Source organism: Amblyomma maculatum, chromosome 1 (genome assembly GCF_055883805.1).
Source record: "Amblyomma maculatum isolate TAMU_Amacu chromosome 1, ASM5588380v1, whole genome shotgun sequence".
NCBI classification, from domain to species: domain Eukaryota; kingdom Metazoa; phylum Arthropoda; class Arachnida; order Ixodida; family Ixodidae; genus Amblyomma; species Amblyomma maculatum.
In genome coordinates this window covers 449,412,303-449,437,324 of record NC_139344.1, presented here as the reverse complement: position 1 = coordinate 449,437,324, position 25,022 = coordinate 449,412,303, and the positions used below count along the sequence as shown (strand labels likewise).

The window sequence follows — 25,022 nt, the reverse complement described above, 5'->3', positions numbered from 1 at the left end:
TTACCCGCCATATACTTATTGACAAGGAAACCTACTCCTAGTTGTCGCCTCTCTGGTAAACCTCGATAACACAGTACATGTCCATCCTTCAGTACAGTATATGCCTCATTCGGCCTCCTAGCCTCACTAAGCCCTATGACATCCCATTTCATGCCCTCTAGTTCCTCAACAGCACTGCTAAGCTAGCTTCACTAGCTAGGGTTCTAGCATTAAACGTTGCCAGGGTCAGTTTGCAATGGCGGCCTGTCCAGCGGAGCCAGGCTTTCTTAGCACCCCCTGCTGCGTCACAGGTCTGACCGCCGCCGTGGTCAGTTGTTCCGCAGCCGCTGGTGACTGAGGGCCGGGGTTTTATGGAGCTTGTCATAGGAGGTTGTGGCCAATTACTGCACCAGAGTGGCCAACTCCTGTTCTGGTGAGGGAGTGCGTTGCCGGAGGTGTTTACCGGCATCAGGTCGCACCCCAAACCTGTTTATGCAATTCCATCGACACGCGGATTTTTTTTTTTTTCCATCCGGTGGAGAATTGCTCGGCACCGGGATTTGAACCCCGGTCCTCTTGCATGCGAGGCGGATGTTCTACCGCTACGCCACCGCTGCCTTCTCTGCTCCCTGTGTGAACAACAAATTTTGAGGATTGTATTAGGTCGTCTTAGGCAGTTTGTGAACTGATTCATCATTTCTAGTCAGTATGTCAGCAATTTAAAAAGCATATGAGTGTTTTTCCAATAATGCCCTCCCATCACTGCAATAGCCAGAGCATTGTCCTTAGCCACGAACACAGTTTCGGTCTGCTCTTCTTTCTGTTTCAAAATAACTCTATGTGGTGTGTTGAAGAATGGTTTGTAGTGATGCAATCATTAACTTGAGATGAAAAAATTGCCAGAGTTACTCATTAATCTGAGCCCCAAGCAAACCCACAGCAATAATAAGGAATGCCTAACAGCACTGTGAGCGTACCACTATTTGAAACATCTGTAAAAAGATGCACAAAAATATGTGTCTAATCAATCACACTATGAAATAGAAAAAAGCACACATCTTACCTGTACTCACGTATGGGGCTGAAACGTGGAGGCTAACCAAGAGAGTTCTACTTAAGTTGAGAACAACCCAGAGAGCTATGGGACGAAAAATGATAGGTGTAACATTAGGAGATAGGAAGCGTGCAGAGTGGGTCAGAGAAATAACTCACGTTACCGACATTCTAGTGGAAATTAAGAAGAAGAAATGGGCATGGGCAGGACATGTCGTGCGAAGAGAGGATAACCGATGGTCGCTTAGGGTAAGAAACTGGATTGCAAGGGAAGGAAAGCGTAGCAGGGGGCGGCAGAACGTTAGGTGGGCGGATGAGGTTAAGAAGTTCGCGGGGGTCAAGTAGATGCAGCTAGCACAGAACCGGGTTAAGTGGAGAAATATGGGAGAGTCCTTCGCCCTGCAGTGGGTATAGTCAGGCTGATGATGATGATGATTATATCATGAACAAATTGGTGGCTTCTTCGGGAGCTTAAATGTTCCGGCGTGGACAATGAGCGGCAAATGGGATGCAAGGAGGGGTGTGTAAGTTGAATGCTGAGTAACGGAAAGATGAAATCCTGTCGTGAAGTTGGCACGGTTTGTTTGACAATTTTTGATTTAGAGAATAAGAAAATTCTTCAGGGTTTACTTGCAAAAAAGTTTAGAATATACTTATGGTGCTGAAGAGCCGTTCTTCAAGAAACGGCAAGCGAAACAGAAGATGAAACAAAGTCAATTGAGAGGATATGATTAGAAAGGTGGTGGGAAGTGGGCTACGGAAGCTTGCACATGCTAATTTGATGAGCTAGGGCAAGGAATATTCCATACAGTGGATTCACAATGATACCGATTATACATTTTTCCAGTAAAAAACTGTGCGCGACACCAAATTAGTAGTCCTAGGCTTGTCTGGGATATTGCATGCTTATAATATGTTTGTCATCGTGTACATTTATTGTGTATAATATGACTATGCAGATCGAGAAATTTCTTAATTGCTAACTTACTTATAAGAGCCAATTACAGGAAAAAGATCTTTTTATAGAGGAGATAACTTAGCCGTTCTAGTACTGCACTATTAACAGACAAAGCAGTCAATTTTGTGCTCTGTTAGAGAACTTCACAACAGTAATATGCGCTCCATATTGATCTTGAACACTTGAAAAAGCACTGTAGCCCCTGGCCTTATGCAATTTATGTTCATCGCATTTTGTCATATATGCCCGCCTAGTTAAATTTATTATTGCTCTGATTAGCTGCAAACATACCTAATTTCATAAGGAAATATTTACTAGAGTTTCATAAGACAGCCTAAATTGCCAGTCATTTGGGGACTGCTTGTGAAGCGACCATTATTAGAGTTAAGGGGCTGAAATTAAATTAACAGCAAGGTGCATGCTCAACCCTTTTGAAATATTCAGGCGCTCGCGACGAAAAAAAAAAGGACCCGATTCCCAGAATGCTTTGACCTTTGGTCTACACCGCAAGAGTCACTGCGTTCTCACGTCATGTGAGGCTTAGAAGGCCCAGACAGATTCATCAACATTGCAGTCAATTCGTGGACGTTTGGATGATGAATCCCTCCGCCGACGGTGCATTTCACCACGGAAGCCAAGGCGACCGATGAAGCATGCCACCGGAGTCTTTCATCCCTTCGTGCCCGCGACAGAAGATGACACTTGAGCCTCGCGGTCGTCTCTCTGTGTTTACTCTGTCGCCTTCCGAGGTGCAGCGGTCAGGTTTTTCAGGAGGTCCTTCGCGGGAGACGAATGCAGTCAATATTTCATGGACTGAACGAGTGGTCGGCGCGGTCTTCATCACATCTTTGCAGCGGCACGTAGGGCGTCGAAAGATTTATGTGGCACCTCGAGTAGAAGAACTCTCCGGTCGCTCAGTTCAGGAGTATAGAACTTCGAGCCTCAACAGAGCGTGCTCAGGAGGATGCAGTGAAAAATATTCAATGCAAAAGCAGAGTAGAAAGTTAAGAAAAAAATGAAATTCTACGTGTTGTCGCTCTCATATATTTTAATCAAAGAAGGGATTCAGGTTTTTGTTTTCTCAACGCATTTTAAATTTTAAGATATACTACAATCGAAGTAATTGTTTGTATTTTTTTATAAGAATGAGCAGCGAATATTTGAGGGATGATCTACAAACACGCCATATTTAGTTTTACTCTTCTACTCTGTGGGGTATTACGCTTTCTTAGATTATACATTTTGCATCCTACCACGATACCTTGATTTTCTAGTTTATTCCACTTCATTTATATTTTGGCTAAAGGTGGGAACAACCAACAGATTCATGAGCGTAATAACAAGTAATTATGCACTAATGTTAGAGACGCAGAGATCCCCGTTAAGATTTCGTGTACCTCACTTTCAAGGCATGCAAGATATGGAAGCAGATGTGTTATGTAAAAAGGTGTAATTCAACAAAGAAAAAAGGCAAACTGACTCATACTGTTGCACATAACTAAAAATAAACTTGGTTGGAGACTTTCTCTCCATCATTTCATTTATTCCACCTTAACGCTGGGTGCCTGACAACTATCCTCCCACTAACTTCTTAGCTAATCACGAAGAATAAATAAGCTGTTAACAATTTAATTTCATGTCTGTCTGCCATGTTAAAATTCTTGATGATGTTATGCCTTTCGGAATTTAGGCTCCTCTCCGGCGCCTATAATTCGAAAACAGAATTCAAGCAAATATCAACAAAGTATCTTTTTTTTGCGTGGGAGACAGGTTGGAAAATTATCACTTATTCTGATTTTACGGAAATATATCAATTGGACTCGTGCAATAGTAACACCACGTCGAAAAAAAAAAGCGGACTGAACTAGAGTTGCTGACGAGCTGTGCTTCGAAAGCCTAGCCAACATTCCAAGAAGGGGACTTTCTTCTGGGCAGCGCGATCATCACTGTCAGTGTTTATATGCGATTTTGCATCCACAGTCGAAACACTGCAATCAATATTACAATTAACATGCAATCAGGCTTTAATTGCACATCGTCAAGCGCTTTACATGTTCTCCTTGCGCAATAAACAATACGTATGAGAAAGAGGGAAATATATGAGCATGAGGCTAAAATGTCGACGGGCACAGGCGAAAAACCTGAATGTATTTTACCACTATTTCAATCAGAATGGCATTGTTTTAATCAAATTAGGTTTTTGTTCCTAATCTATAAATTTAAAATGTTACAACCAATGTTTATAATAACCTCGCGAGAAAAATTATAATGGCTTAAATATATTCCCTCAGTGGTATATATAATCGGAAAGACAGTCGCAAGTCACGTAAGGCCTGAATAGTACAATTTACTCATACGGCGAGTACCTATGGCATTGTCGAGTTTCTAGAAGCTGGTAACTCGGGCACTGCTTTGTAATTCGAGACAGAGAAGGAAATCGAAACGGTTTTACCTTTTGGACAGCAACAGACGCGCTAGCCTTGGGGTACGCAGGCAGACTCGTAAGTCTGAGTTATAGCCTGGCTTTATATTCGTGTGAAACGGTCTTTTACATAGTCTGATAATTATATTAAATTTGTACACTGAGCGATGAATGCTTTCTTGCATAGTTAGAGATCAGTAGAAGTGATATTGGTGCGCAGAGTGCGACTGCATAGGTTCACTCATTTAGAATTGCTAGAGTGTATATTTGTAACTTTTACATCTCAGTGACACATCATCTGTCTGCGTCGTCATAAGAGTAGCTTGATGTAGTAAGGCGGCCAGTCAGAGAGAAAAAAAATCTGTGTGAAGCTAATAATGATATTGAATGCCTACGCTCATGATATATAAGGTGTTAGGACTTAAAACGGCAACACCCGGGGCGAGTATTGCTCAGACCGCACTTTTTGAGTAAAAAAAAAAACGGCACTGCTTTCAAAAAATAGAAAAATTCTGCAAAGAGTGGGCCGAAGTTGTCGTTTGCAGCCGTTGACTATGAGGTAGTTAAGTGAGAGTATCGATGCAACCAATAGATTTACCTTTCTCGAACCATCAATGTTGAGAAAAATACACATAGTTATATCAATAGCGCCATCGAGAGAACTTTCGACGGTTGCCGTACTATCAAAACTATTCTCTACGGCGCTTTCGAGAGCGCTATCGAGAGCGTCAAATCAACATTGATAGTGAAACGTTAAGCATCCCAGGTAGTCATCGAAAATAGCTTGCTAATATTGATAACAAACAACTGCATAAATATTCACGGCACTATAGGGAATATTCTTGCGCTGTCGACAGTAACACTGTCGACAGCGCAAGATAGGGCCACGAGACAATTGATATTTTTTCGCACTAGGATTAGTTCGATAAAAATAGCTATACTACCGATAGACAACTTAATTACTGGTTTGCGTAACTATTATGAGGTCCTTGTTAGTATGATATGCTTTCGCAATTCAACCGCATGTTAGCAAGCCGTGCTTGATTTTCAGCAAGGGTGGCGCTAGATGGCGCTACCATGAGCTTTGAAAACACTTTAGCTGTCATATACAAACTTGATAACAGCCTAAAAAACAATTAAAAATAAGAAGAGATACGTTTGCTCTGAGAGACACGTGGTAGCATCATGCAATCGTACCTGATCGGAAAGAGCGCAGCTTCAGTCACCGAATAAGCGTTTGTCAATTCAATGCACTCAGAGTTCGCGACGTTATGGGATAAGAAAATGCATTTTGTTTGCTGTGAGTTCAGTATTACAAGTGAATCCCATGCAGATTGCGCTCCTTCATGATGTCCTATAACTTTGAGCTGCTGCAATTCATGACCTGCTGTGCACTGTAAGGATGCTGTTAAAGCTCTTCAAAGTGGTTGTGAGTTCCAGTGGACAGTGGAAAAAAAAAACCCCAGTGGACAAAATTCGAAAACACTACCTGTACTTAGAGTTTCTTTACTACATTCTTTGACTGATGAATACGAAAATGACTTCGTTCCCCTGTTCCACAGAAATCGTTACATTATGCAGGCTGTTGTTTATTGTGTCGCACACTATAATACGAAAAATTCAGACGTCTGTTGATCTTTTTCTCAATCAAATTTGTAGCCCGGGCCATTTTGTTCAATCCGTATGCCCTCCGTGGAAAAGCAGTGCTTTGGCGTCTGTGAGTATTTGGTTAGTTTCGGTTTTGCTCCTATTATGGTACCAAGTATATGTAAGCTGGTTTCTGCGGATTGAAAGGTGCAGGAAGACATTATATAAAGCTGTTCTATTTACGTTCTGCGGCAAGTCTGATGAGAGAAGCACAAAAAAAATAATTATGTGGCCTTGCTGAATGCCCTTAACTAAACAAATTTCGAATCATTCGGGTAAACTATGTGGGCCATTATCATTTATATAATACGAAATGATCCGTTATCGATATCAAATAGTTCTACATCCTGTTTTGTAGATAATTGTTGGGAAAAATCCATTCAGACAAGCTCTGCGCTTAAAATCAGTTTTGGTATACAGGGTGCCGTTTGTATAAACGTCCTCTGGATAAAATTGGCCAAGAAAGGGGCTAATAAAAGAAATGATGCAAAGTGGCCATGCAAACATTGGTAGCTTTGTAAAGCTGGTTACCTTTAAAGTTATTCTGACCGTTTCATATCGCCATCACACGCTATTTCTATGGTGGCTCGCTTAAGACTGTGTACGGGTGGAAACGTATATAATTTATTATCACCGTGAACGCTTTAACTGATCCATTGATTTGGGCATGCAAATTTCATCGCGGGCGTTGACTGAACCTTTCTTGAAAGCATTTTGCATAAAATTAGAATTTTTGAATAAAATCAAAATTTAACTAAAAAATTAGCGGAGGTAGAAAAACCTTTCTAACAATTGCATTGAGTTTATATTTTGAATACTTGAAAAATTATAAATATTGTATGGTGGATATGTACGCTTAAATATCGCTTAATGACTTGGCTGCTGGGGACCGACTACATTGAGAGAGACCGCAGCAGTTTTTATTAGAAAATAGCCAAAGTCACAATGCTGTAGCTCATTTATTCGAATGCATAAAAGTAAAAGAAAACCACAACCAAATGTAGTATGCAAATTTATTTACAAACAGCCATTCATAATCATATGTCAAGTCCGATTCCTTTTTTGAGTTTGCATATACCTTTGCAGCGTCATTTCTGGGATAGACCTCCGAAAAGAAGTACCGCAGGTGTCTAATCAGCAAACCACAGCTTCAAGAGGCTGGAAACACTCCCTTCCGGAACGGCAGATTAAAACATTATGCGCTCAGAGTGGAAAAGAAAGTCCGAATTTTGCGGCCAGTCTTCTATATTCATTGCATTTGGAATCAAGATGCTTCGGTCTCAACTGCACACAGTGTCTATTTGAGCAGTTTGCAGTATCCTTGAGGTTAACAACTTTTGTATTGTACCCCTACGCGAAAACTCACCACCCTAATATTTATCTTCCTGCATGCGTTTGAATAGAACTGGCGTTATCAATCGACAATACTAGCGCATAAAAGCAAGGTGGACACGAATGGCGAGCGTTGCTTCGTAACGACTTGGCAGGCAATAATCCAACAAAATATTTTGATGGGACACTTCAGCTCCGTCGTTGCGGATGGGACGCGACAGCGTTTCACACACACGGACGATGTCGACTCAAGTTTCTGAGTTTTCATCATTTGTTTTGAGTTTTTTTATTCATTCTTTTTCTTTTTATAGATAATTTTTCTTTTGCTCTTTTTTTTCTCTTAGTTCTTTTTTATGCACACCGATACTTAGCAACAGTAAACACTAGCTTCCATTGTGAGCTCTTTGATAACATTGAACGCATTTATTACTCTTCAATTATTTCAAATTTATACTTGATAAATTACAAAATATGAATTTTCTTAATAAATATATTCTTTCTATTCTAGCTTCTTTGACACTCTTGAGCCCCTTTTTTAACTTTTTATTTTAATATGACCAAGCATACTTGCTCATTTCAATCGATCGTCACCTTATCGCGTCCTTGACATACCATAGTGTACTCAAGATCTTCCGCCTTGTGGAAAACATTTCAGTTGTGTTATATCGTGACGCGCCGGCAACTGAACGCGCTAGCAGAAAAGTAGTATTCGCTGTTTTCGGAATGATAATTAACCCTCTTCACCTGTCCCACGAAAATCCAATGAATAGCCAAATTAGGTTTTTAATACCAAGCTCCATCTTAATGGTGACGATGACTGTTGGGGCTACGAAGCGCGCCTGGAAACAACGTCCGTCTTTCAACTCCGTCCGGTAAAAAATCTTCAAATCCACCATTGCCACATCGTGCTTCAAGACAGCTCTCAGTAAAACTCGGCCGCATCTCATTACAGAAGCGCTCGACCATCAAGCAAAGCGGCTGCTTGAGCGGGATGTTCTCAGCAATTCCTATTTTAATCGCTTAAGGCACTCTCAAAAGATGAGCACAAAGGTGCAAAAATGGGCCACCAACATACAATGTACCAAGAGGTACAACGGGAAAGGCGCGTTCAATGCTCCTCACAGGCTGTCAAGTATATGCAGAATGACTAATACAGAGGCAACGAAGCAACAGAGCGGCGGCCAGAAGCAAATGCGGACTTTCGTTGAATGCGCAGAAAGCGCAGATTACCAAATTCGCTCAATCAATGGAAAAAACATCTACTCGCCAAACTGGGAGATTAGCTAGGGACAGTTTGAAAGAGCATGCAAAAACGCCGTCGCAACTATTTCTGCAATGCCTTGTAGCGGAAAGCATCCCTTGTGTACCTGCAGATTTACTGTAAGCTCCAGAATAGGATGTTTGTGCTTGAAGGAAACTAGACTAGATGACAGGAAAATATTACCAAGGCTTTTTTGTTAGCCACTGCATTAATGACTGTTCCACTGATCTTGAGAGAACATTTATTAGTAAACCTAATTGTTATTAGATAACGTGTAACACCAGAATTCATGGAATGGGAACTGGTAAGTAACCTGTTGGAAGCGTGTGTCCGATCCGCATTTATCCTTCTCTCAGATAATGAGCTCACCTACTCGTGCGTGCGTTAGATATGGCAAGGCTTCTACAGAATGTATATATGAGTAAATCTTTCGCAATAAAATTGTTGAGCGTTCAGCGCCTTTCTGTATTCTCGTCTGTAATTGTCTCTTTTGCACTGCCATGTTTCGCAAGCATGTAACCACACGTTCAGTTCACCAGATAAATCAAGTGGATAAGTTTTTTTGTGTGTGATTATGTGAAACGCCATGCTTTGCCGCGCTTCAAGCGTACCGAAATTTTCTCGCGCGCAACTATTTGATCAACAACATTGTGCAACTTATGCTGTTACAACTGGTATAGAAAACACTTTATTTGTCGCTGCAATTTCTTCAGACAAAGTTCTCAGACTGCTCCATGACGTACGCCATTCAAGCAGTACCTATTTCTGCGCTACCTTCTGGCGAGATGCATTGAGGTCTGAAGTATTCAGGCCCTTCCATTGAATCTTTTTCCCTGTACACTGCGCATCACTTGGTTTTTTTTTTTTTTCAATTATATTAGTAGTTCTGGACAGCAAAGGTTAATTATCTACACGATGGATGATTGACAAGTCATGTGGACACACTCTGATGACAGGCTCTGTCCACTCTGGTGACGCCCCACTTGAGACGAAAAATACTTCCGCCTTAAATGTTCAACGTGCAGCATTCAAAACCTATCGCATATCAGGTGGTTGTCACCTCAAGTTTCAGAGCAGTAGGGTCCGATCCCTGAGCAGAGGTTTTTGTATGTACTGCCCCGAGGTACTTTGGTTTTGTAAGTCAACAAATCAGTTATCTTGTACTATAAACATTATAAGAAGCCTCAGACGCCACAGATTTTATAAAGATGTGCTATTCCGCCTTCAGGCTACGGCAGTCGACCACGTTTAAGGCATGTAGGGCACTGTTTAGTTTTCTAACAGCCACCAACTTGTGTGACAAACCCTGACTGTGAGCCACGTCCCCTTTCTCTTCCCCTCTTTAAGCCCCTTATGCCTTTCTCCCAGTGTAGGGTAGCCAACCGGATGCCTTTCTGGTTAACATCCCTGCCTTCCCTCCGAATCCGCGGTGGAAGCTCCGTTTGAGGCGTTATCTTCTTTTTATTCAACACAATCCCACATGTAGACGGTCTTGCCACCAAACATTTTCTTCGCGGTTTTTCTTTCATGTCTTTTTACTCATAGTAGCTCAAGCTTCTTTTGCGAAAGTTCTAAAATGATGGCATTTTTAAGCCTTTCTTTCGAGTACGCTATGTTTGAAGCTCAGGTAATCTGTATGGCCACGAATGCTGATTTTTTAAGTCAAGCTGTTTTGATTTTATTAAGCTACCCACCAACGCCGTCGCAACTATTTCTGCCATGCCTTGTAGCGGTAAGCATCCATTATATGTCTGCAGATTTATTGTAAGCTCCAGAATATGATGTTTGTGCTTGAAGGAAACTAGACTCCCGTCAAAAAACAACTTTTCTCCGCATAGATGATAGCGTTGTTCCCAAGGTGTGCCTTGTTTGAGAGCAAGCGATGGAGGTAAGGCTTGAGGATGGTTTCCGAAAAGGAAGATGGAGATCCTGGAGAATAAAATAAATAAAGTCTTCACTTCACAAGCGTCACGCAATCGGGACTGCGATTGCTTCGTTAGCATTGAGATGTAAGCTTTCGAAGAAACACTGCGTAACATTAAGGAGAAACGTTTTTTATTTCGATTTTTTTCCTTGCAGCAGACCAATACTGTACACAAAGGTTTAAAAACCTCATTTTGGCACCGTGACACATATGTGCTCACTGCAAAGGTTTGATTAAATCATCTATTTTGGAGTATAATAACAATGTGGAGCCGTGGGCACGTCGGTAAGACGTTTGCCACAAAGCTCCACTGACATCAATCTCAATATGATGACTCTGTATTCTCTGATTTCCTGTTTCATGTGAAATGAGCTCATAGCATTCAGTAATGTGTGCATGAAGCTACGCAACCGGCTAGCGGGAGAAGGCGTTTAAGAAATCGTTTATCGTCCCTGGAACTTCAACGTCGTTCGAAGCATAAACTTAAGTGTAGAAAGCACTTCTGTAAGAAGTAAGGCTTATGCAATGCTTTCATCAATTGTACTTCGTATATAATACATCGCTATTTTTCTATTAAAGTGTTTTTCTACAAGAAAAAGAACAGCCAGCTATATCCCACAATATTACAAAAGAAAACGTCCGCAGATCTGAGGCCAAGAATCGAATTGCCACAACAGCATAATTTCACAGAGTCTCAACACCATGAATCCAAATCTCGCAAAATCAGGGGTTTCCAGATATTAACGCACTTAATATCCTACACTAAAAATGTGCGCCGTTATATACCTGAAAATTGGCTAACAACCATATTGATCAGGCATGCCAGAAAGTTATCTATGAATATATCTGGTAAGCAATAGATATAGTTTTGTTTATGCCCCAAAATTTAAATTCAATATCTTGTCTGTTTGCGTCTTTTCCAGTTAGGCATATGTTATCTGAGTAGTTTGCAGTCAGTTGTCGCTAGATACACTAAACTGCACTCCGATTTGCAGTCTAGGTACGGACAAAACATAACAAATAAATAAAGTAAAAATAGGTCTCGTGAAACATATTTTAAGTTTGAATAAAGAAGTGAATATACCAAATAAACTCTTCGTTATCGTTATTTTCACAACTTCGTAATGTTAAATAGAACTTAGCTAATAACAGTTGTTCAAAGTGTGTACATTTCTTCAAATTTGGATTCGGCGCCTGTTGCACGTATAAGTGGAAATGTCGAGCATCCCTGAGGAAAGAATGCAGTGTAAAGCAAAGGACGCCAGACGCCTACTGGAGCCGGACATTTGCACGCGAAACCCCAGATTCAACATCCAAGTCAGCCACATAGGCTGTTCCTGGATCTAAAGTAGGAGTTCAGAAAGATCTTGGAGGCTTTGTGTTTAACCAAAGAAAAAAACAGCGCTAAATATTAGACAGAACACACAGAAAGACGAACGAGACAAACGGGTCCCGTCCGTCTTTCTGTGTGTTCTGTCTAATATTTAGCGCGGTTTTATCCTTTGGTTGAACACAATGTCACACCAACTAGCCCAGCCAGAGATACTGTTGACCGAGCTTGGAGGCTTTCGGGAAAACAGTAGCTTCCTGTGGGAAACAGATGGAAGAGTGTGTCATATGTTCCTACCAGTGGCAATAACTGTGGTGAAGTGGAATTAGTGATCACACCAGGACTCATATACTCGCAACGGCCAATAAAGGCTCTTCCCTGTGTCGGGCGGAATTATGAAAAGGACGGTTAAGAGGTGAATTTAACATTAGTCTTAACTAACATGAAATACACGTCGCGGCTAAAAACATTTGCTAAAAATGTCTGTGAACGATATAGAACGCAGCCCCAGGTTTCTAGGCAAAGAGAATACCATTTTTAATCTATTTATTATTGCAAAAAAAGCGAACTTAAAGATTCCAAGCATGAGCTCGATTATTGTACCATCTAAAATGGTACCGCACACAGTCGGTACTAATCCCAGCTTCCGTGGTTTCTCTTTCTCATAAGCTGCATAAGCAAGCAATCACATTAATAAAAACATGGCCTCAGGTTTGTGTAACTGTTACAACTTTAAAAAATATAAGCAAAACTTTTTGGTGCCTTAAATATACCAAGTAGAGATGATTGTTCGATAAGAGTTTATCGATAATTGAATGCTGTTCTTGTGAAGGTCGAATACAATTCTTTATTTTTTTTTTCACATTCTTGAATTACTGTTGGTTTTCAAACATCATAGAAAAAATTAACCCGTCCATAGCGATTGATGTTACACAAATAAACAAAATATACTGAGAAACACTGAAAAGAGGCAGCGGCAAGAGTTCAGTGCTAGGTGCCAGAAGGAAGAATCGAAAATTTCCTTTTGTATTTTACGTAGATCCGAATTGAACGTTTGTGATTCTTCCTACCCCAGTAATATAACTGCTGCAGCAAATAATACTATTAGAGAGGTTATAAATGTAGAGATAGCATAGAACTTCTGTAAAATACTGATGTGGTCAATGTTAGTGTTCTACCCAGCAGGGCTTCAGCGTGCAACTTTATGAAAGTGCGAAAAGGTTTTCCCATCTGGCGATATACAATCTTTTTTTTTTTTTTGTTTTGAGAAAAACACCCTATTGGGTGCTAACCTGCTCGTACGATATGTGTTTCTCGTACGGAATTTTCTGCATTTTCTCGTACGGAATGTTTGCTAATTCCATGCAATTTCATTGAAAGTAAACAATCACCATGGGACCTCTTCTCTAGTCTAAAGCACATCAATATGAGCTTCAAGATTTTACGTAAACAGCTAGAAGTGAAATGAAGCACGACTCAACTGAATTCATAATTTTTTGAACACACAATGCACTGGCTAATATTTTTCCACCTGGCCTAATTTAATGCAATCAGTGAATGGCTATAAGCGAGAACAGTAAAATGCTTTTTGTGCTATGTTTAAAAGAATCAGATATTAATTGTACACCAAAGCAGTTCTCTTATATGCGCCTTATATATATGCTAACTCATTCGAATGTTACTTGAAAGGTAAAATTCTATAATTATTATCATTTCACGAAATTAATTTATTGCTATAAAAGGCCTCTAAAGTCCCTCAATGCTGAGGGTATTATGTAGGGAAAAAGTCACATACAAGACCAGATATAGAAAACCCACAAAGTGAGAAAACAGAAAAGAACAAAAACCGGCCATATGTGACTGAAAGTAAACTAATTTTTTGGTGCAATTAACATTCGAGCATGTAAAAAAAAAACAAAAGAAACAAAAATGGGCAGTGAAGCAGAACGTAAGAACGTCATAGAAAACGACACCATTAAAATAAAACGTGAATTCACATTAACCAAAATACAAGGCCGGAATTCCCAATAACTAGATAACGATCAAAGCACGGAAGTCAAGCAGTATTTGTGGTAGACCGTAGTCTGTAAAATATAGCTGGATGGAGGATTGTAGCGAAACGTGAAGGCAGAGCACATTGCCATAGCAGTTCGGGTGTGCACGAATGTGCATATCTAAATATAGGACATAACAAGCGCATAACATTGAGCAGACGATCTGTAAAAATGAAAAAAGGGGAACAAAAAAAGTTGTGGTTTGCTGAGTGATCGAACAGTATAACTAAATTATATTTGTGCACGTTTTCAGGCGAGATATAATTAATGAAGATCAGCGCGTTTCTGCAAGGCTCTGATGCTAGTATGACGTCAGTAACTAATTATTATAATACGAATTGTGGCGCCTTGAAACGATTCAGTCTTAGTAATTAAGCATGCTTCATCGGGCTCCAAATGAAAGAACGATATTTCATTGAAGGTCGAATCAGAGTGGTGTGAGCATGTAATCTGGGATGGGGTGCAGCATGATCCAAGTAATATTTTAAGAGACCTAATGATCGATTAGCGGATTCAAGAATAAGATTAATGTTTTGGTTCCATCTAAGGTCAGAATAAAGGTGAAATACGAGGTCCTTGCACCTGTTGCCAAATTGACAGGAGTATTATTTAGAGAACAACCTGTAAGGATACCTTACGTTGGGTAATTAGAACAGAAAATTTGGTTTTCGAAAGGTCAAATTCCGTGACTCGGGTAGAGCGCCATGCTGTTACTAGTAGAGGTCAGCTTGAAGTGTTAAGCGATCCTCGATAGAGTCAATTTTACGTTAGGAGGGGGAGGGGGAATAAAAACTTTTTTTGAGACGTAATATTAAGCATCGGGAATGCACTGAACCAGGATCAGCAAGGTCAAGCGGCCTGTTAACAGGTGCGAGGAGAAATTTTACAATAAATTGTACAATAACTGTACAGAAATATAAAACAAAAATGAACATAGGGATATTGTTAATAATCATCTGGAATAGTAAGGGGCTCAGCATGCATTCTTGTTGGACACCAAAATGGTTGGATTGGTATACAGTTCAACGCCGTAAGTGACTCAGGCTAGGAGGGAGGCCGTAAAGAAGGGTTTCGAAAACTTCACCACCTGGTGATTTGTTTTCGCGAGCCCTCATATCACACAGAACACGGCTGCCTTGCATGTGACCTCCATCGAAAAGCGGCCGTCGCGGCCTAGATTAGATCCCTAGTCCTTGGGTAGAGCTGTCGAGCACACTATTAATTATACCATCAATGTATGTGGCTGAAAGACGCTTTAAGCTTTCTGACAGCGATAAACTGATACTAAAAAGACAGAAAATCCTTACTCGATATATTAACAGGTTTGACAACAATCAGTGTTTATTTGATCTAACATAGTGTCAAACACTTAAGGTCTACCTTTAATGGTATGACGCGGCAACGTTAAGATCACCCATCTGCGGCCTCTCCGTCAGTTACTGCCCCGCCAGGTCAGGTGGCGCAGGGGTTGGGGCGCTCGAACATTGGTGGCTTAAAAGCAGAGAAGTGACATAATGTTATTAATGTAGAAACAAAAATTTTATAAATAGAATGATGGTTTAGTTATCCAATCTAAATCAATAATTACGATATAGGGAGAAAAATGAGCATGACAGCTACTGCTACCACCCCGTTTCAAAGGGGACGCTCCTATATTCCATTCATCCTTCCATCGACTACTGTGCCCAAGGATGCGGAATCGAATCCCGGCCATGGCTGCTGCTTATCGATGGAGGCAAAAAGCAAGGCGCCCGTGTGCTGTGCGATGTCAGCGCACGTAAAAAAACCCTAGGTGGGCGAATATTCCGGAGCCCTATTTACGGCGTCTCTCATAACCTGAGTCATTTTGGGACGTTAAATCCCCCAACGCAAACCAAATCATCTTTCGGTTCCTCATTCTTGTGCATGTAGTCTGTTTCCTAATCTATGAATCCTACCATTTGTGTTTTTAATATATCACGCATTCATATCAGCATAGAGTACTAAGCTACGAAGTTATTCAGAAAAGCTCGCTTTAATGAAACCTGAATGAACGCGCCTGCTTGGCCAGGAGGAAAGTGCCAGACTCCGTATTCAATACAAGTCGAAGGTTGAAAATAATCAGTGCTTAGCTATATATGTCAACTGTAAGATACTACTTGTCAGACGCATGCCCGTGATTTTAAGGCTAGAGCATTTCTTATCACACGAGTGACTTCTGAAGGAATGCACAAAACGAGACATCCATATCCAATTCAAATGTATCCACATAACAAGCCAACTGTCACAAACCCCTGCCTTTACTGTCGAAAGAGGCGCGGGATCCCATTTAAGGGTTCCCTGTCGTCCCTCTAGGAGGTTTCAGAACACATTTAAAAGTTTGGCCGGTCACCCGTGAAGTGAGTGTGTCGGTGCGTGATTCAGGAATAAGTGCAAGAAAGGTAACTTTGTTTCACAAACAATTGAATGTTTATAATTGGTGGACCAAATTACACTGCACAATAATAGAATACAATGAAAAAAATAAAACGCCATGACATGATATTCATAAAAGACGACTAGTTAAATGACAAGAGGAAAACCCGACAATGAAGAAACCATTTTGTTAAAAAGAAGGCTATAAAGATAACAAAAGAAGTATTCTAGATATAAGTATGGGCAAAAGTCACTAGTAAACACAGCGAAAAATATTACTAGGTCAGGTAAAGGTTAACAAAAGCGAAAATAATGTTCGATTAAGCAGTCTGTGGCACAAAGAATTTTCGCGGCTTTCTTTTTAGTTGAGGCGCCAAAGACTGAGTTGATCGGTAGCGGCGGCCGTACAGGTGAGGAAAGCAATGAGTCGATTGCGGGCTCGAGGAAATACAATATGGTTTCCCGGAGCGGCCGCGAGAGTGTCCCGGAAGTCTAAATCTTTCCAGAGCGCACTAGCGCAGGCGTGCTGCTGTATGCGTTTTTATGCTCTCCGCTATCTATACAGCGCCCGCGTCAAGCACGCGTGGTCACTGCCCCATCGGCTCGTCAAATCCTGCTGAGAGGAGCAGCAAAGTCCCACGAGTTTCGCTCTATCTCTGAGGTAGACGGTCCCGCTACTTTGGCTGTATAGGTGAGGCAGCTGGCGACACCAGCTTTGGCTCAATTGGCCAAAGCGTCTAAACAATGGGTAATCCCAAGGCAAAAGTCAGACGAGAAATAAGCAATCAAATACAAAAAAAGTAATTAAAAATGATATGAAATATACAAAAAATACAAAATATAAAATATTCTTTCCTCTCGATTCAAGCAGTCTTAAGCGCTTTATACACTTTTTTAGTCACAATTATGGCGCTGACGCCGAATATTCTGGGCAATGATGTCTTTAAACCTATCGCTTTAATAACCGGTCGTGAAGTACCCTGTCAGAAGCTACAGAAAAATTAGCAAATATTAAGAAGACTTGTATATCGGCATCAACAGCTTAATGAAATGTCATGGATCAATCGTGCAAGGGACGATTCGCATGCGTGAGTTACCTTTACGGAAGCCTGTATTCCGCTGCCTTTAAAACGGACAGCATTCCTGGGACTGCAGTAGTTTGGCAGCAGTGCGCGAACGAAAAGCAAGCCTCTTATCCCTTCTGCTTTTTGCAGGTGAGCGACTGAACTTTTTGTTGCTTAGCCCATAGTTTCGTTGCGCACTGCTGCCAAACTTGAATTTTTGTGTAGTGGTTTTTGTCACTCTTGTGCCATGTCGAAAGATAAAGAAATAGCGAAAGCACTGGACGATTTCAAACGTGAAATGAGAGCTGAGCTGCGTTCTGTCAAGGATAGCCTAAAGTTCTGCAGCGACACTTGTGACGAGACGGAAGTTATCAGCTCTGAGATAAAGGCACTAAGAAAAGAGCTTAGCGAGCTGGTAAGCTGCAATGAGAATTTGAGAGCCGAAAACAAACGTTTGGCTCTAAGGGTTGAATAACTTGAGCAGTATGGTCGCCTAAACAACCTGGAAATCAAGGGTGTAAAGTCAGATGTTGAACCAATCGAAGTGGTAGAGAAAATCGGCGAGTTCATTAATGAAGAAGTTTCTTCCATTGACATTGACACGTGTCATAGAATCCCCACTAGCCGCAAAGATGAAACCAACATCATAGTCCGCTTTGTGAGCCGAGATAAGCGCCAGGCATTTCTTTCCAAGGCCAGAAAGCATGGGCCGTCTAATAAGGAGCTTGGCTTCACAGAAACAGACAGCGGCCGTATCTACGTCAATGAACACTTGACCTATGCCAACAAAAAACTGCTAGGAGCGACCATTGCTCGAAAAAAGGAACTCGGCTGGAAATTTGTGTGGACGAATGGCTGCAAGATTTTCGCACGCAGGGATGAATCATCTGACACAATCAAAATCTCTGCAGGATCTGATCTGGCTAAAATGGCTAATTAGGTGTTGACTTATCTGATAGCTGGACTGATATCTCATTGACATGGACAGCCCATTCCATTGCATTCATTGTGATACACGATGCTTTAACAACAAGTTTGCCACTTCCATGGGAAGATTCTCTGGCATACATATTAACGTCCGTAGTATGAAGAACAAACGTGACAGTCTTGATGAGTTCTTTGGGTCATTAAATGTGCAGTTTGATGTGCTTTTCTTTACCGAAACTTGGTTAAAATCTCAAGATAATCATTTGCCATTCATGAACTACCGGCATCATGGATTCATTCGCCCAAATATGAGAGGTGGTGGTATTGCCTTGTATGTGAAAAACTGTTATCCACAGTCTGTACTAGAAGACATTTCGATGATAGATCCCAATGTCGAGTGTTTAGCTGTGTCACTGTCCGATATCATTGTGGTTGTGATATACAGACCTCCTGCTGGGAAAAAACGGCATTTTTTAAAGTTTCTTGAAAGTTTACTGCTCTATCTCGCCAATTTCCGGTTGCCTTTTGTAATAATGGGTGATGTTAATATTAATCTAATGCATGATGATTGTAACACACATGAATTCAATAACATTATAGCATCTTATGGTTGTATAAATGCTATATCTATACCAACTAGAGTTACCGTTGATACAGCTTCTCTTTTGGATGTTTGTGTCACAAATACGATGTCTCCTCAGACGGAGGCTGGCCTGTTATCTTCTGAAATTAGCGACCACATCCCGATTTTTTGTTTTCTTCCTATGAACCACAATAAAATTGTATCCAAAAGCGCCGAGAAGGTAACTAGGGATATTAGTGAGACAAACCTTTTTAAATTTCGAACTCTAATCGAAACACTAGTTGGGACAATATATATTACATATCTGATGTCAACTTGTCATATACTACATTTCTTGCAAAGTTCACTGAATGTTATAATGCTGCATTTCCTTTAATTCAAGTTAAGCAGAGCTTTCGAAAGTCCAGAAAGCCATGGGTCAATAAGCAGTTATATAAACGAATACAGGTTAAAAATAAAATGTATCATAACTTTGTATGCACTCGTGATGCAAACCTTTTTACTGAGTTCAAGAAATTCCGAAATAAATTAAACAAAGACCTCAAGGCAGCAAAAACTGCTTACTATATAGAACGCTTCTCGAGAATATATAACGACCGCAAGAAAGTTTGGCATGAGATAAACGAATTACTAAACAAGCAGAAGTGCAGAGATAACGCAGAAATTGTTATATCTGATTCCAAGACCAGTGGAACTGATATAGTAAACACCATAAACCACTTTTTCATTGAAGCTGGTACACCCCCTTTTGATCAATCTTTATCAAACCCCTCCATGCGTGACCTCATTGAACCTTTATCTAATTCTATTGTGCTGTTGCCTGTGGTTCCACAAGAAGTAGCTCCTTATATTGGTAAAATAAAAAACAATGTTTCCGCCGGCCATGACGGCATCAAAGCCATACCGTTAAAGTATGTATCGGTATCAATTTGCGACGTTCTAGCTTATATTATAAATTTAACTTTCACCAGCGGTGTGTTTCCAGATGAACTAAAAATAGCCCGGGTGTGCCCAGTATATAAAGGAGGAAATAGAAATGATGTTACGAATTATCGACCAATTTCCGTATTATCTGTATTTTCTAAGGTATTCGAAGGAGCCATTCACAGCAGAATGGAAAAGTTCTTCAGTGCTCATAATATAATTAACCCGTCCCAGTATGGTTTCTTAAAGAATAGATAGACCGAACAAGCCTTACTTGCTGTTAAAGAGAAAGTTATTGACAACATTGAGTCCCGAGCATATACACTTGGTTTGTTCTTGGACCTCCGAAAAGCTTTTGATTGCGTGCAGCATGAAATTCTTTTAGGCAAACTAACTAGGTATGGAATACGAGGTACTTCCTTGAGCCTGCTTAGAAGTTACTTGAGCAACAGACCTCAATATGTCAAATGCAATAATTTTGTTTCAGATTTCTTGAGTGTTACTCAAGGTGTGCCGCAGGGATCTATTTTAGGCCCACTTTTATTTTTAGTTTACATAAATGATGTTTGTAACATACCTGATTCACCTGATTTGGTCATGTATGCTGATGATACGAATATATTTTTCACGGCCCGAACTCTGCCAGATTTAGAAACTACTGTAAATGACTACATGGTAAAATTGCACGCTTGGATGCAGGCAAATCAATTTAGCTTAAACTTGTCCAAGACTAGTTATATTATTTTCAGACCTATCAACGTCCCAATCCATTACTCACTTGATATAAGGTATGCTAACAAACAAATACAGCAGGTAACCACTCAGAAGTTTCTCGGTGTGTGGTTCAATGAACACCTATCCTGGAATACACATATTTCTAAACTTGCCACAGATCTTAGCAGAACTGTTGGCTGTCTCTACAGGACCAGTGACCTTTTACCTGTTTCATTAAAAGTATCTATGTATTATGCTCTATTTTTTTCTAAGTTATCTTATTGTGCACTGGTGTGGGGCACCACAACAAATAGCAATTATCACAAGCTTTTGATTCTGCAAAAAAAGGCACTCCGGGCTACTGAGGGTTATCATGGAAGACCGGAACACTTACCAACATCACCTCTATACCAAAAACATAATCTACTTCAAGCTAACCGAGTCTACACATACCGCTTGTTACAACATATCCATAGCAATAGGCTTTTCTCCGTCTCTCCTAATCGATTTCCTACTAAATACCCTCTCAGACAACACAGAAACCTCGTCCCAAAAACAAGGACAAATTACGGTAAACAGAAGCTTAATTACCAGATTCCAACTATTCTCAAAAACCCATCCCTATGTTCAATGTTCAATCTCTCTAAACGCAGATTTAAAAGAGAAATAAAAAAGCAGTTGATTCTCTCCGAAGTGGAATTATTGTTTAGTCTGGTTTTGTATTTGACAAATGCAAATTTTCATCATGTTATGTTACTGTACAATTTTTTTTTCCTTTTCCGTGTTTTGTGTGCCATATGCTGTTGTTTCTTTTTGAGTGTACAGTGTACACTGTTCCTTTTTTTAAGTTTTACTCCAGTATGATTAATTACCACGTTTGCTGTAATGTTCTGTTATCGTTTGTTTTCCGTGTTGCGCGCCGCTGTGAACTGTATGGGGAACTGTGACCCCGTCAGGCCTAACCGCCTTTTGTCGCAGTTCCTTCTTTCATTTTTTGAAAGAGAAATAAAGAATATCTGAATCTGAATATCTGAATGTTGGTACCTAAAATATTCTTCTTTTAATATCACATTGTCTGAGAATGAATCACGCTTACCAGGAATCCCCACGTGGGTTAATAAAATGAGTCGATAATTGTCAGTTGTCCATTGACCAGTCTAAAGTCGCGGTGCCTTTTCCCACAACAATGTCGTGTCATGTGCCCAAAACTTCCCCTTATTGACCGTTATAGCTAGTCTCCACTTTTATAGTCTAAAGTCGCGGTGCCTTTTCCCACAACAATGTCGTGTCAAGTGCCCAAAACTTCCCCTTATTGACCGTTATAGCTAGTCTCCACTTTTATAGAACCAAACAAGATACAAGATACTTTTTGTCTGTTTAGGGTTTTATACGTTCTAATGCGACTCAGTGTATATGAAGGACATGGTAGTGTTGTGCTCTGGGAATTTCGACCACCTAGGCTGCTTTACCATGCCCTCATAGCGCTCCGTACGCGGGCTAATTGCTTTTCACCTCCATCGGAAAGCTGTGGCCACACCCAGGATTTCATAATGCGTCCTTGCGTTCAGCAGTTGAGAGCCGTAATTACTGAGCAGATGCCGCGGGGCATACACATGAGGGGCAAGGGGCTGCGAAGAAACAGCGCGCAAGCTGCGATGAAGCGCCGCCTTCAGATGAATTCGTAAGTATTTCGTTGTTAAAACAAAGGCAATCAAACAGCCACGTTTTATTTTTTTTAGTTTCCTTAGGAACACTTAATGCGTTATTCAGAATCTGTATTCATCAGTTTGGTTAGAGCGGCATCAGTTTGATTTGACAGATCTATTTTCTGCCAAAGCTTGCGACGGTTATTAGATATCATGGATGATAGGTCGTTGGCGAAGAAACAGTGAAGAGCAGATAATAGCGCAGGTTGCTATTTTGTATCGCATCATTTGTAGCGTTGCTAGGAGTTTGTGCGTTGGTGTTTGTAGCCTGTTTTTCTGAAAAAGCGCTTTTTTAGATTGCTAAAGCATACTAGGTGCCTATTAAATTAAGGTGAGGTATTAGTGCACGATATATTTATGACGGGTAAGCGTCTGTCAATGAGAGCAGCAAGTTGATTACTCAACTCGTGTCATTTCACTCAGCCAAACTTGCAGTAAAAGTCAGAAGTCTTCAGGACAAGCTGACTACGCAGGGTTTCTTTCGTCTAAATTCGTTCGGTTGTATCACTTGATTTCTTTATTGCGCGTTGTTCCTTTATGATGCATGAAAATCAGCAATGCAATGATTTCGAAATTATTGGAAAGACCATCTAAGCGCGTAATATTCGAAGAAAGGTAACAATAACTTTTTTAGAATAAGATGAAAAATATTTGCAGAACTTGTGGAACGCTGACATTGGTTCAGAAAAAATTGCTGAGATGATAAAATTTTGCTGTGGTTTAGCTTTGGTTAATGCTAGTTGAATTACGAAAGCAACGGCGGAAGCTCCTTTCGCCTTATATATTATTTTCCACTCACGGCCTATCAGTGTGAGGTGCCAAATTATTAGGGACACTTAAGCTCATCCGTTAATGGTATGACAAGAGAGCGTAAGTTACCAACCCCCATATAAAGTCACGCTTGAACTTAGCCGTATGGACGTGCCTGCATGTCGTAGGGGTAATGAGAATGCAAATGGTTCTGACAGGCTGATTCTGATATCACCCTGCCATATGAAAGGAGCGTTCCGAGTTGGCAGCTTCTGCCCGTACATAGAGGCAACGTGAATTCAAATGTCATGACAGGCTGATTTTATTGAGGAGAACGCAATACTACTCTAGGTTTCAAGCCTTCAGTGTAGCGCGGCCGATAGGCACGTCTTACCCATGTGGCTAAAACCATTTCTGCTCATAGTGGACACACACAGAGATGCTGTGTAAAAATATTTCCACTTCATTTTTTATTTTTTTTTGTTTTCTCCACGGAGTGCCAAATTATTTCTTGCTATGGCACTAACAATCATTGAGATCAAAAATTTATATTATTCTGTATCGCAAGGTTATGAACGCTACATCAGCATAAACCATCTTTCAGTGAAGACGTTACAAAAGCACTTCCTGTGAATTTTCTTCACTGTCGCTGCTAAGCCCTGCTAAAAGAGCTAAATGTTTTCGGCAGGCCAGCGCTATCTTTTCAGTAACAGGTCTGTGGAGATAGCCAGCGCTAGCGTTGAGAAAATAAACCTTCAATGCTGCGAAGGAAAAAGAAACGTAGTGCCTTCGCTGAAAGTTAAAGAAGTGTCTTTTTTTCATGCCCCCAGGATCGGCATTTGGAGGCCAGAACAGTAAACTGGTACTAAAATTTCGTGAGTAGGTGCGCATGGAAACAAAAACTGGTTATTGCAATTATAAATTCACGTTCATTATACGGTAAATATGACTTCAAATGATTTCAATCTCGCTAGAAATGCGAAATTACAGTGGCCGAGGATAGTCTTATTCATTGCAATCTAAATTAAATGCCGATATAAATGGAAGATATTGTTCGATCGCACGGAAACCCTACTTGTGTAGCGCCTTCCTAGCTATCCTTTCGAATTTTAATATGAGTAATTGCAGCTCGAAGCGCATACGCGTAGATGTGACACCTGCGTTGACAGCATACAAAACAAGCATGATTTTTACGAAATTTTAGCTTCCGAAAAGAGCAATTCTCTTTCGAGGTCTCACCTATTCGAACGACATCCGGTAGACCCCGAGCCAGCGCTGCTACCCACAGAAGGGCCAACGCAAATACATAGTTGGCACTTTCCGAGCGGGCTGTTTCCATATCATACGGTCGTCAGAAAACCGTCACACTTGCGTCCCACTGGGAAGGCTGTCTCACAACGGAAGAGCGTGGCACAGCTGGTCCAGTTATTCGGAGTCGCATGAAGCAAAAGTTTCCCTCACTCGATGCCGACACGTTGCGCCGTTTCTGCCGAAATAGGTGTTTTTTTTTTCTTGTTCACCACATTGAGAAAATCTGCACTCCCTCGTATTGGGAGATTCGCGACCTTGTGTCTGTCTGTCTGGCGCAGATCGAACGATACAATGACCGTTCACCGACTTGCTAGACGTTGGATCTTGCTCGATGTCGAGGAATCACTACCGCAAACGAGGTGAGCACTGCACGGCAACGCTAGGCCTAACGCGTACTGCTTTTTCTCAGCGAGGCGGCATGCTGGAGCAAGACAGCGGTTCTCTGTTGCTATTTCGTCCACACGCAGAGGCCCTTAAGGGTTGCTCTTTCCGCCCCGGGTGCTAGGGGAACTGCGGGTGTCTCTTTTCCCCTCCCCCGAGCTGGTCGCGGCTTAGGCGAGGGCTCACCGGAAGCGTGAGGTAAGGGAGCACGGACTGCCAAAATGACAGCGAGACGAGAGGCAGCGGGGTAAGCGGAGGGATAAAAAGCGCGCGAAGCATGCTTCGGTGTCGAGAGTGCGTGCGGCGCG

General features: G+C 41.1%; 1 protein-coding gene across 1 annotated transcript in view; it reads right to left on the bottom strand.

Moving 5' to 3' along the window:
* LOC146209637 (glutamate receptor ionotropic, kainate 2-like) overlaps positions 1-24,745 on the bottom strand; it is a 170,250-nt gene extending 145,505 nt beyond the window's left edge. The window contains exon 1 of the mRNA XM_084587433.1: positions 24,262-24,745. Within this exon, the coding sequence (XP_084443559.1) occupies positions 24,262-24,361 (100 nt within the window). The 5' untranslated portion in view covers positions 24,362-24,745. The remainder of the gene's footprint in view (positions 1-24,261) is intronic.
* Positions 24,746-25,022: the final 277 nt, after the last annotated feature.